Raw genomic sequence first — 12,960 nt, 5'->3', positions numbered from 1 at the left:
AGATTTTTTTTTAATAACACCATACTGTTGTGCTGTTGTGCTGCCTGTAAACCATACTAACATAATAGAGATGAAAAATTCAGTCCACGCTCTGGCTCTTTAAACTTGGAATGTTGGTCCCTCTCTGTTCTCTTGCTGCTCTTGTGTTATGAGGTGTCTCCCCCACCTCCAAATGTGGCTTCCACCGGAAACTCCGACGGCGATACCAATGTTAGCAGAAAAGAAAAAACACAAAAGCGTACCAAGATGAGAGATGTATATTGTATTAGCAATAATAAAAATAATAGTAACTTACATATAAAATTTCTTTAATAATCCCCGATTCTGACGTCTATCACAGGAATAGGGCATCACATAGGAAATAGATGGGCAATCTCAGTTCTGGGAGATCAGACCCGCGCGCTGGGGCTGTCTCTGTTCTGTCTCGTGTCCTCCACGTGTGGTAGCGTGGTCAGGAGTGTAGCGCGCATGCGCACGAACCGGAGCCCTCTATAGGTGTCCTTAGGATGCCTGTCCGTTTTTGATACCGTAGACGCGTTTCGTTTACCAAAGTAAATATCGCCTGAAGAAGTTTACTTTGGTAAACGAAACGCGTCGCGACTATTGTGGCTGGTGGTTTCACTGCCCACCACCAGTACACATTCAAGTGTATCGTTTCTGCCCGTTCCTGATCGTTTCTACGGTATCAAAAACGGACAGGCATCCTAAGGACACCTATAGAGGGCTCCGGTTCGTGCGCATGCGCGCTACACTCCTCACCACGCTACCACACGTGGAGGACAGGAGACAGAACAGAGACAGCCCCAGCGCGCGGGTCTGATCTCCCAGAACTGAGATTGCCCATCTATTTCCTATGTGATGCCCTATTCCTGTGATAGACGTCAGAATCGGGGATTATTAAAGAAATTTTATATGTAAGTTACTATTATTTTTATTATTGCTAATACAATATACATCTCTCATCTTGGTGCGCTTTTGTGTTTTTTCTTTTCTGCATACTAACATAATACATGTAGAATAAATGCATACTTTTTATTTTTTTCGAGTTTATTATACAGTATATATAAAAAAGTATTGTATACGGTCTGAAAACATCAGCATACTGTTTCAGGTATTCTATCCTAATCAATAACAACGGCCACTAAACTGTAGACTCCGGTACGTGTTTTTTTAAATCCGATTCAGCAATGTGCAGGCATTGTTACACAAAGCGATATTATCCATCGAAATCCCACCATTCGCCGTTTTCCGCATGAGATGACAAAGTTTTCTTTTCTGAGGAAAAACAAAAGTACAAGTTTTACTGTAATGGTCAGTCCCCTAAAGAAGTTCCCACAGTCAGCCCCACCAATAATTTTCTCGGGGGGCGTCTTTTGTTCACATGCGCATGCGCCTACTGTCGATGTGATGACACGCATACAGAATGCGTTTCAAGAAGGTTCCAATGTGCATGCGCCTAGCTTTTCACCAATTGTGCAGTATCTACTATAGAAGCCGCTCAGCCAATGATATCGCGTACAGGAGAATCGCTTGACTTTTGAATCGCGCTGATATTGATATTTTCAAAATAAAAAAAACAGAATAAAATACGGCAACATTACTCACCATAGAATTTCCCAATCAGCTGGCGCCGAGCCACCGCCAGTCCCGTATTCTTGATCATACACGTCGTTGACAGGTGACAGCGGGACTACTACACCTGTAGTCAGCTGATGAGGCTGGAAATCGCTTAGGTACATGCAAGCTTGCTCGAAACTGTATGTGAAATCCGGCTCAGGCTGCAGGTATCCAGGCGTGGACAGACAGCAAGCGTTGTCACTGATGGTCGGACCGTTATTGGAAGCCGGTGCTGGTGCTGGCGCATTGCTTGCCAGCGACTGACGTTTCTTACTTGGTTTTAACGCCTTTTGCCGTCTGCATGATCATAGATACGGGAAAAACCCGGTGATACACACCAATACCCTCCAATAAAATCGGGATCAATACGAAAAAAACATGGATCGCTACATAACGTTTTCCTTATTGCACGCTTCCACACATGAGCATCTGGCAAAAATTTGTAAAAGTCATAGTTTTCGATAAAATACTGATAAATTTGAACAACTGTTGCCATCTTATCATCTGTTGCATTAATCGCGGCCCATATTAAATAAGCGTACGTTCTGTCGGGTTTTTGGAACACGGGCTGCAGTTGTGCACTCATGGCGGGACTCTGGACAATAACCAGAACAGAAACTGGTGCTTGTCTTTCTTTAATATGAAAAGCCTAAATTGATACATTATTGTAACCTCTTCCTTCAGTCCCAAGGCCAATTTACAATAGACCACTGTGGTATCTTTTTAAACGAAACACCTGCAAGTCGACACATTACTGAAGCGCATGCGCATTACAATTCATGAATATCTGCCATCTGGCGGATACGTGAAGAATTGCAACCAATTAAATCCGAACCATTATCAATAAACGCATCAACCGCGGCTGTGAATGGAACATGAATGCGGTATAAATGCGGTCAGAATGCGGCATGAACGTGGTGAAGTGTGGTGAAGTGCGTGGCATTCGGAAAAAAATCCCGGAAAAATGCTGTGATGTCGGAGAATAAAAGGGGCCGCGGCTGTACATGAGTGCGGTCACAGTATTGCAATAATGTTTAACTGCCAAACCCCAAAGGGGAAAAAGGGGTTTTAAAACGGCAGCCGCTTTTCCACACAGCGCAGACTCAGGGAGGCTAACTTAGGTTAGGAAAATGCCAGTACTATGAAATTTGGTGGAAATGCTGCTGGGGTCCCAACAATAAAGCAGATATGTTTTTAACTTTGATGAAAAGTAGTAAATGAAAGTCCCCCTCTTTTTGTGTATTAAAATGATATGAGCAAGGGCATTTACATTCAGCCAGGCGGGGCAGCGGATACATTGGGGATTCGCATGTACAGTACATGACCGGCCATTCCGGTGAGTGAATCATGCATATCTTAAGTGCGGACTTCTAAGACACCATGCTGAGACGACTCCAGAGTGTTTAGGAAAGTCCGGACTTAAAAAGAAACCGACATTTGAAAGTGTGAAGTGGAGGGAAGTAAAAGTACACAGTGTTTTCCTGCCAGATGTCCAAGGACAGGCAGACAAAATGTCGCCAAGGAAGTGGGCTTGGCTAGGAATGCTAAGCGGCACAGGTGCGAAGTTAGCGCATGGCCGTGGCATACCTTGAATCCCCTGCCCGGCTCCATGAGGTATGGGCAAACCTTGCCAATAGGTGGGATACGTGGTTCCCACGGAGTGATTGGCTGCACATTATACATATAGGACTTTGATATTTTTAAAAGTCCGTGCAGCCAATCAAGAGGTACATTCATCAAAGATTCACCTAAGATATACATTGTGCGGTACAACGTATTCCATCGTAACTAAGGATTGTACCCCGCTTCAAGAGTTCGTTAGAACTAAGGATTCCCAAACAATCCTGCAAAGACAGAACGAAAAGTTTTCTTTCAGCGGAGAAACAGGGGTCACATGGAGCGCCCCTAGCCAAGGACTGTCTCACGGCTCTATTTGCGCACCAACCCCGCTCACGGGAATTGGTGGCTGGAGACTTTACTTTCGTGGAGTTCGTTCCGTGGACATTTTATTTTGTTTTGCGGTGAGTCGCGCAATTGCTTTCCAGGGAAGACTTTGACCGGAGTGATGTGTCTACATGTCCCCGGGAATCTGACCTGATTCCCGGATACATTTTTGGGGTGGCCACCAACTCTGGACCCCTTCTACCTACAGTAGACACATTCTGACGACACTTTTACTGCAAAGTCCCCCTGAAACTCATAGCCTGAAAATCTCCACTGGGTAGCACTCCTAGAAAGGTATGACACACATAAATCTTTGATTGCAATACAATTACATACATTGCAGGTACCATACATGAGTTCAAGAGCTGACACTCTAAACAACCCAATATGGCTCAGAGGTAACCAGTCGGGCATAATACATTTATTGATGGCCTGGTTACCTCACCATCACATGGCGTATGGAACTTTATGCCTATTGGGGTTCCAGGAGATTGCGGTCTAAGTCCCGGTCAGGGTAAATGTCTTATTTAGAGTTCCCTGCACCTGGGAAAGTCTATTTTTCTACCCCAGTCCCACATTAAGTGTGTCTTTTCGTCTGTATTTTGTGTATCATTATGTGTAAGCGAATGTATGCCGAATAAATTACAATTTATTTAATTACCTTGTTTTGCTCAATGAATGATCCTGATAAAAAGGTGTAAGTAACCTGGTCTCCTGTGACACTCCCTATACGTTTTGTTTTTAAAGTGGATTGTGAATGAGAAAGTAACTATTTAGTTTAAAATGTTAAAGTACAGATACAGCAGCCGGTTGTCTACCGCTTGCCATGCGTGTTTTGCACGGCACCCTCTAGGAAGCCGCGAGATTTCAGCGGCCAGACTAATGGCGCATCGGATTAACACAGCGGGGGTTTGTTTAAATCCCCCGATCACGTGGGCAGTGACCCGGGAGAATTTAAACATAAGTGCCGGGATACCGGCACCCCATAACGGGGCCTTTAATTCTGGAAGCAGGGGTCCCTGACATCAATGCGGTTCAGCTCAGGAGACTCCTTGCTAAAATACTGTATTATTAAAATAAAATAAAAGCCCAGCAATCGCCTTTTAGACTGAATTAGTCACTCTATCTGCATGCCTCTATCTTTTACGGCGCGTCTCTTACAGTACAGACAGGTGAACCCTGGTAGGATTCACAAGGCGTGGGTCCCAGTCAAACGCAGAGACCCCTATTGTGTTTTCTGATGGTCCATTAGAGCCTGCTGTGGACCATCTCTTGGAGTTTTTGGCGAATTGACCGGCAGTTGCACCTGTACTTACTTTATTGTGCAAAATGAAATTTCACAGTGTGTAAAAGGTTAAAATGTGATGTAAAATGAGAGTGTGTGCTCAAAAATAAAGACTATGAACATTCCCAAAAATCAGAAAACTATGTAGTGTAACATTTTTTTTAACTCATTGCCTCTTGCAGTAACAATTCTTTCTTGATTTATACATTATTTTCTATGCAGTTTGTACAGTATTCCTATACAGTATTCTGGTAAAATGTTAATTCCTTTTAGTCTTTTTTTGCAGTGAAAATCTCCTTGGCAGTCTGTTATGAGGAATGGGTGCATTTAGTTGTGGTTATGGAGTGTAGTCTGCTAATTCAAAATACGTCAAGGTCGATGTAACAGTTGATGATGTTCAATGCAAATGTAAAGATTGTGAGGCCACATTTCTGTTACTTTGTTGTATGTGCAGTAATCAAGCTTTGATAACCCTTTTAATGGTGATATCATTGCTGTAAAGGTGCTTGACTGGATGGATAAAGCAGTTTCTATAATATTCATAGCAGAGGTCAATTTAGAAACACATTTTCAATACTAGCAGCTACAGATACATCATTTAATGAGACACTATTTTGTTTCTTGATATTTGGTTTACTTTGAGACATTTAAGGCCATTATCTTTTAAATGGGCCATATGAGGTCTTATGGCTAAGCATTGCTCTGTACATATGGCCCACAATTTCTCCATAAATTGAACTGGATAAAATAATTTATTTGTAAGGTGGAGCAGACAATTTAATAGCCATACATTTTTTTTCAGGTGACATCACTTAACCACAAGTATTTCCGCACGCATTTGGAAGACAGCCTTTCCTTAGGAAGACCCCTTCTCATTGAAGACATAGCTGAAGAACTGGATCCAGCACTTGATAATGTTTTAGAAAAGAACTTTATTAAATCAGGAACTACGTTTAAGGTTTGTTTTCAATGCTAAATTATGGGTGCATCATGTACGCAGTACTTCTTCACAAGATACCTTCCAACAGTGTAAGAAACTGTATGAGGCCTTCACTTGAATATACTATAGGTTTTCTTCTGATGCTGCAATGTGTCTTACTGTATGTACGTAATACAGTATTAAAAAAAAAGACCAAATGCACATCCAATATGACAAATGATTTAGTTTATTACTATATATTTTTCTTCTCCTAAATATGGGTAATTTAGTTCAATCCTTTGCTCAAAACATTTCAAGCCTGCAAACACGTCAAAGTGCCACCCAAGCAGCAGGTCCTACACTAACAATTATATGATGTGTCTTTTGAATTTCTTCCATTACATAGAGAAAAGGGGAAACAAAACAATGATATAGCCAACAACATGGGATGTGTGCCATGTATCCGGCGCCAGACCTTGTGGAAGTGTTTTCTTGCGCTCTGGTCCTTCAGAGTTCCAGGGTGTGTTTCCTGATTCAGAGAGACACAGACTACTGGGTGATCCAGTCTTTTCAACTCTCCAAATGATCCAGCTGAAACCTAGTTAATTACAGTACTGGAGTCTGCTCTCAGGCTGGGATTAAACAGATCACTGCTGGACTCAACAGCTACTGTATACCCGGCAACCTGCGGCTCCCACTTTCCGCACTTACATGCTGTTCTCCTCCGTCCGCAGGTTGCCACTCCCCTGCTGCTGCCTTTTCCCCTCACTGTCCTGCCCGTGGCTGGGGAGTACGGGGGGTCTGGCCGGCGCTGATCGTATTTCCTGTTGCCACCGGGCATCTCCCTAGCTGCTGGCCTGTCTCCTGCACTGTCCCACACTGGCCCACTCTCATGCCGGTGCACAGTGCGTACCGACGTCACAGAAAGGCCCGGCGTGGGACAGTGCAGGAGACAGGCCAGCAGCTAGGGAGATACCCGGCGGCAACAGGAAGCCCGATCAGCACCAGCCAGGCCACCCAGACACGGGCAGGACAGTGAGGGAGAGGGGCAGCCCCATAGTAAATATATGTGTATACTGTATATGTATATGTATAACTAACACAAACAAATAGTAGAGCTAGATAGTGAATAATATATAGTAAAGTGTGCAAAACAATAAAGTGTAAAAGAAACAAAAAATGAAATTGAAATAGGACACATATGCTGTGAAAAAAGTGAAAAAGTGTCAAACAAATGTTCAGAGATGATGAAAACAATCCAGTATCAGGAACAGTCCTTACGGGGGAGGCAAAAGCTTCAGCAGTGATCAAGCCTGACCACAATAAATGCCAAAAAACAAAAAGAAAGAAGCGCCAGCTCCGTGATGAAATAAGGAAAATAAATGAGATTTATTGAGAGGTAGAGTGGTCAATAGGACCTATGCTCTCAGGTGAGATTGAAAAGCATACAATTAAAGCATGTGGTTGCAAATTGTGGCAGTGAACAAGCAGTGTGAGGTGTAGGATCAGAGGCAGGAGAGTGGGGCATCAATAGTTAATGAAGCAAACAGTGAGGGTAAGTCATCTATACCAAATGTAGTCCATGAACAGCCGTGTGGCACAAGCAGTCAGAGTACAATTTCCACCAATAGAGAATGTCCCTTCTCAGATATTGAATATGGTGTACTGACCGCAGACCTTGTTGGACACGCAATTGGTTCCTTACATGTGTAGTCCGGTTCCGCTGTGGGATAGTAATGCCTCCTGGCAAGATGAAATCCCTCCTGTGTGAGTGTAAGCTTCCGCGTATCAGACCTCAGTCAGAGCTAGAGGTATAGTGTGGATACGCTGTGTTGAAAACGCTGCTGCTTCCTAGTATCAAGCCCACGATCAGTACTCCGCCTCTTCACACTGCGTCACTGCGCTCCAACGCGTTTCGTCACACGTAGTGACTTTCTCAAGGATGAGAATGCTGAAGCTGTGATAGCTTATTATAGCCACAAAATCAGCTGCAAGCAATCTCAGTCGTGAGCTGCATGTGGACAATTAACCATTAATTAACACATGAAAATTGGATAATCATGATGATTGATTAATAAACCAACCCCCTTATATAGCTCATTATAAACACTATAAAACTCAAAATAGTGTACTACATAAATGAAAAGTAAATATAATAATATTAAATGGTTTAAAGAGCATTAAAAAGATGTAGAATAGGTGCAAGGGGGGTGGTCATACCAAGGCAGGATAATACAGAATCCAATAATAAATGCATAAGACATAGATGAAGATACATATAAATATAAAATATATAAAATATCAACAATAGGTGTGTGTCAGAGTCATGCAATCGTATAAAAACACTGCTTGTGCAAGAATCAGTACACACACCACAAGCGAAATAGAGATTAGAGCTGATTAATATAACACAGGATCAGGAGAGAGCGGAAAATGAATAATGATACTAAACAAGTGTACTGGTATCAATGTACTCGTTGAGGCCTCTAGGGACCAAGGTCCCCAAGGAATAAATCCAAAAGGATTCACGAATGCAAAGAGTCTTAAACCTGTCACCACCTATTTTGGAACTAGAGACTGATTCAATGCCTACTATTCTTAAACTGGTAGTATCCTTGGACTGTGATGTAGACAAATGTCTGTGGACACTATGATTTTTGGCACCTTTAATGCTAGCCCTACGGTGTTCCAAGAATCTGATGCATAATGGACGCTTAGTTCGTCCAATATACTGTAAATTGCAGGCACATGACAGAATGTACACTACATGTGTAGTTAAGCAATTGATCTGACTCTTAATACTGTGTACAGATCCATTAGTAGAAGAGATGACAGACTTATATGTATATGTATATATGTGTGTATGTGTATTTGGGCGGGTGGATAGTATGTGTATTTAGGGGGGTAGTATGTGTATTTGGGGGTATAGTGTGTGTGTGTGTGTGTGTGTGTGTGTGTGTATTTTGGGGGGTAGTGTGTATGTGTGTATTTGGGTGGTAGTGTATTTGTGTATTTGGTGGTTAGTTTGTGTGTTTTTTGGGGTAGTGTATATGGGGTAGTAGTGTGTGTGTGTATTTGAGGGGGTAGTGTGTGTATTTGGGGGGGTGTAGTGTGTGTGTATTTGAAAGGGGTAGTGTGTGTGTGTTTGGGGAGGCAGTGTGTGTATTTGGGGCGTTGTGTTTGTGTGTGTGTGTTTGTATTTGGGAGGGCTAGTGTGTGTATTTGGGGGGGGGTAGTGTGTGTCTGGGAGGGGTAGTGGGTGCATATATATTTGGGAGGGGTAGTGTTTGTGTGTTTATTTGGGAGGGTATTGTGTGCATGTGTATTTGGGAGGTAGTGAATGTGTATTTGGGTGGGGTAGTGAATGTGCATTTGGGGGGTAGTGTATGTGTATTTGAGGAGGGGTGTAGTGTGTTAGTGTGTGTGTGTGTTGGGTTGGGGTACTGTATGCATGTATTGTGTATGTGGAAATGACAAACTGTTTTGCACATAAAAAAACAATAAAAAAAAAACCAAGATAAAGGGGCTTATTATTGTGAAATGCATTTTATTCCCCCACATATTTTTTCCTTTCCCTAATTCTGATTAAAGTAAGTTTGTCGTATGTTAATGTTTATACAGTATATACTGTACCTATATGTGTATGAACGGAATATGTATGTGTTTGTGGAGGTGTAATATTCATGCATGTGTTGTGGCTCTTGAAATATTTTGGACAAAGACATTTTTTATAAAATGTCTCTTCTTCTTTGAAAGGTTGCAGACCCCTGAGCTATACATATGTCTTAAAGTACAAGGAAAAAATATATACTTTCCAGCTTATTGCTACCGCGAAGGTCGTCACCACCTTTCTCCTGGGGGAAGAAATCTCTGAATAGACTACTACATTCATATGTGTACTTGGACCTGATGATTAAATAGAAGTGGGATGGGGAGCTTAAACAAAGAAGGATGGGCCACAGACCTCCCAAACAATTTACAGTTAGAAATACATAGGGGTCTATGCAGTAAACGGCGAAAAGGCACTTTCGGCAGGGTTTGAACTCGCCATGTTTTTGGTGAGTTGCTCTCACGGTATGCATGAAGGCCCGAATACATCAGAGAGCAACATTTCCAAACATGGCGAGACGGTCTGCCTGCCGAGAAGGGCTCCTCTGGCGAGATCTGTCTGTCTGCAAATCTCGCCGGAAAAAAATATTTTTAAATACATTTTTATTCATAGTGTAGATGTGCAGGGGGTCTCCGGAGCTGAACCGTGTTGGTTTGAGGTCCAGGGAACCCTGCTTCCCGAGATACAGGCCCCGGTATGGGGCATCGGGTGCCAGTGTCGCCGCCATTTTTATAGCATCCACGTAGCGTGACGTGTGACATGTAAACAATGGAGATACTGGCACCCGATGCCCCATACCGGGGCCTGTAACTCAGGAAGCAGGGGGTCCCTGATCCAGAAATCAATGCGGTTCAGCTCAGGAGATCCCCTGCTCCGGCACAATATTACTAAAAATACATTAAAGTAGCTTCATTACCTTTGCGGCTATTCGCTAAGGCAAGGAAGGGGTTAAGGCACAATTGCCCCCAATAAACATTGCCATACACAACACACTCACCCCCTGTGCCACAAGAACCCCTATACCCTCCTAACATACAGTCCATTTTTTTTTGCACAGGGATTATACTACAGGCCGGCGGTGGCCCTCGGGTAGTCCCCACGGCTGTCCGGGGGTCCCCGCTTGCCTGCAGTACCATTCTGTGCCCCACAAAAATAATTAAAAAACTCATAAATACTTTTAAATAAATACACCACCCTCCTGCACCCTAACACTTACAGTACAGTAATGGGCAAAATTACTATTATCCACATATGGATACTAGTGCATTTGCCCATTTCAAAGGAAAGAAGAAGATTTCTGGCGCCAAGAAAAACAACAAAAAATAGTGATAAAACAGATATAGGATCTGACCACGCAAAAAAATGTCCAGTCCAAATTCCAGGATTCTTCAGACTTTGCTTGGAAGAATTCTCACAACATGTGGAAGGAAACAAAAAGACAAAGATACACAATCATAGTGCATACCATACAAACTGCTGATGATGAACTACTGCAATATACTAAACTAACAAAACTTGAAATACACATACAACAGTAAGACCATACACTAATAACAAAACAAAAACCTGATGTAAAGCTCAAAACAACCGATTTAATTAAAATAATACATACACGATAAAACAAAATATAACGTACACAGGGGGTGTGAAGCTGGTGATGGCTGATCCGGCTGGGTAAAATTAGAAACCTACTTACATCAAGCAGGAATCAAAAAGGCACAACCAGAGTCGTTCAATCCTCTCACATAGATTGCAGTCAGACTGAAGGGGAATCAGTTGCCTGGGGAGTGTGGTTATTAGCCCCAAGAATGGGTGTTTAAAACTTGCGGGTGGGTAGCGGGAGGTTTTAACTCCTTCATTACCTTAGCGGTATTAACCGCTAATGTAATGAAGGGGTTAACTCCACCCGCAGTCCCCTCGCAAGGCCTAAACACCCACCAAGGGCCAAATACCCCCTTCACCCACCCCCGCTACCCACAATAAGCTTGACACAGGTGGCTAACCCCTTCATTGCCTTAGTGGTTAGCCGCTAAGGTAATGAAGTGGCTGTAAATGCATTTTTCCTGCATCGGATGCATGCCGGGGGTCTCCGGTGCTGGTATTAATGGGTATGGAATACCCCGGCATCAATCCGAGGCAGGAAAAGGGCCTGATTTTTTTCTAAGTCCCCTCTCTCACCGCTCCTCGCCGCTTCTCCCGCCGCTTCTCCCCAGCCTCTTGCCAACTTTTTGTGGCAAGACGGTTTGGAGAGGAATTCTCCATTTTAGAGCGGTGAGCAGCGGCGAAAAGCTGATCGGGGCTACTAGAATTCAGCGAGTTTAAAAAAGTGGCGAACAGTGCAGAAAAGTGGCTTTTCGCCGCGTGTCTGCCAGCTTCTCAGGGCTTACTGAATCGCAGCATGCATTTTTGGCGACAAACTGCCGAAAAGTGCCTTTTCGCCGTTTACTGCATAGACCCCATAAACTTAGTAAAAAGAAAAGCGTAGCGGCATGCAATATTGTATTACATTTTACTGGAAAAGTCTAAAAACAGAAAAGCAGTCTTGCTCTTTCAGAAAGAAAATTCTTTAAGCTTATATCACCACAATTAGTGTTGTGTGTGGTAGAGAGAGTGCTTTGCTGAGACTCACACCGCCGCCAGAAGCTTCCGCCACTGGCCACTTCACTGCTAAGGTAAGTTCCTAAACCCCCTACCCTAACCCCTTAATCTAAAACTCCCTATCCTAAGCCCATACCCTAAAACCACCTACCCTAAGCCCTTACCCATAAATCCCTTACCCTAAAACTCCCTATCCTAAGCCCATACCCTAAAACACCCTACCCTAAGCCCTTACCCATAAATCCCTTACCCTAAAACTCCCTATCCTATACTCTTACCCTAATATCCTCTTCCCTAACCGCTAAAACCCCTTAAACTAACCCTCTACCCTCAACAGTAATAAAACATATCTTAGAAGCGGCCAGCAGCAGGGATTGCAGTGGCGGATCGGCTGCAGTAGCGGGGTGAGTCGTGACAAAGCACTAGCAGCCATTTGATAACGGCGAAATGGCTGTGACAAAGTTCCATTTCGAAAAAAAAAATTGAGAGGGAGAAAAACACACCTAGGAAATAAGTCAATTTATATATGCAAATACTGGAAGCTTATTTAAATCCTCAAATGCTTACGTAACAGGGTATGTCCAGCTGTATCTGATTCTCCCCACATAGTGTATCTGCTATGTAAATCCTGTTAAAATCCAGGCATTAGCAGGTTAATCTGTGGGCCCTTGAAACCCCCCCCCTTCTGTTTCCCTAGAAAGTGAAGGAAGTTAGATGGTGCCTCATGGCCTGTGTATAGCCCCTTGTAGGTGGGTACACTGCATGAGCCCGCCCCTTCCAGAAGTTTCTTGGGGAGCAGCCCTTCAGAGGGTGAGGTTGTGTTACCCCCTGCTCCTCCTGGAGTAAGGAGAGCTAGGTTGAAGGAGGGTGAGAAAGGTGGGAGCTGTAAGTCTTCCCCATGGCGGGGTAAGCTTGCTCACTTGGGCTGGCTAGCCTATGACCACCTGGAGCAGAGCAGTGGAGATAGAATGCACCGTCTAGAAGTCC

General features: G+C 43.5%; 1 protein-coding gene across 4 annotated transcripts in view; it reads left to right on the top strand.

Annotated features, from left to right (window-relative positions):
* The window catches only part of DNAH8 (dynein axonemal heavy chain 8), a 1,091,167-nt gene that overhangs the window by 943,947 nt on the left and 134,260 nt on the right, over positions 1–12,960 (top strand). For all 4 annotated transcript variants that reach the window (XM_075598772.1, XM_075598771.1, XM_075598773.1 and 1 more), the window contains one exon: positions 5,649–5,804. In XM_075598772.1, coding sequence (XP_075454887.1) covers positions 5,649–5,804 — 156 coding nt within the window. The remainder of the gene's footprint in view (positions 1–5,648; positions 5,805–12,960) is intronic.

Source organism: Ascaphus truei, chromosome 4 (assembly GCF_040206685.1).
Source record: "Ascaphus truei isolate aAscTru1 chromosome 4, aAscTru1.hap1, whole genome shotgun sequence".
In the NCBI taxonomy this organism is placed as follows: Eukaryota; Metazoa; Chordata; class Amphibia; order Anura; family Ascaphidae; genus Ascaphus; species Ascaphus truei.
The sequence above is the reverse complement of the archived record's forward strand: the minus strand, read 5'-3'. Positions and strand labels throughout refer to the sequence as shown.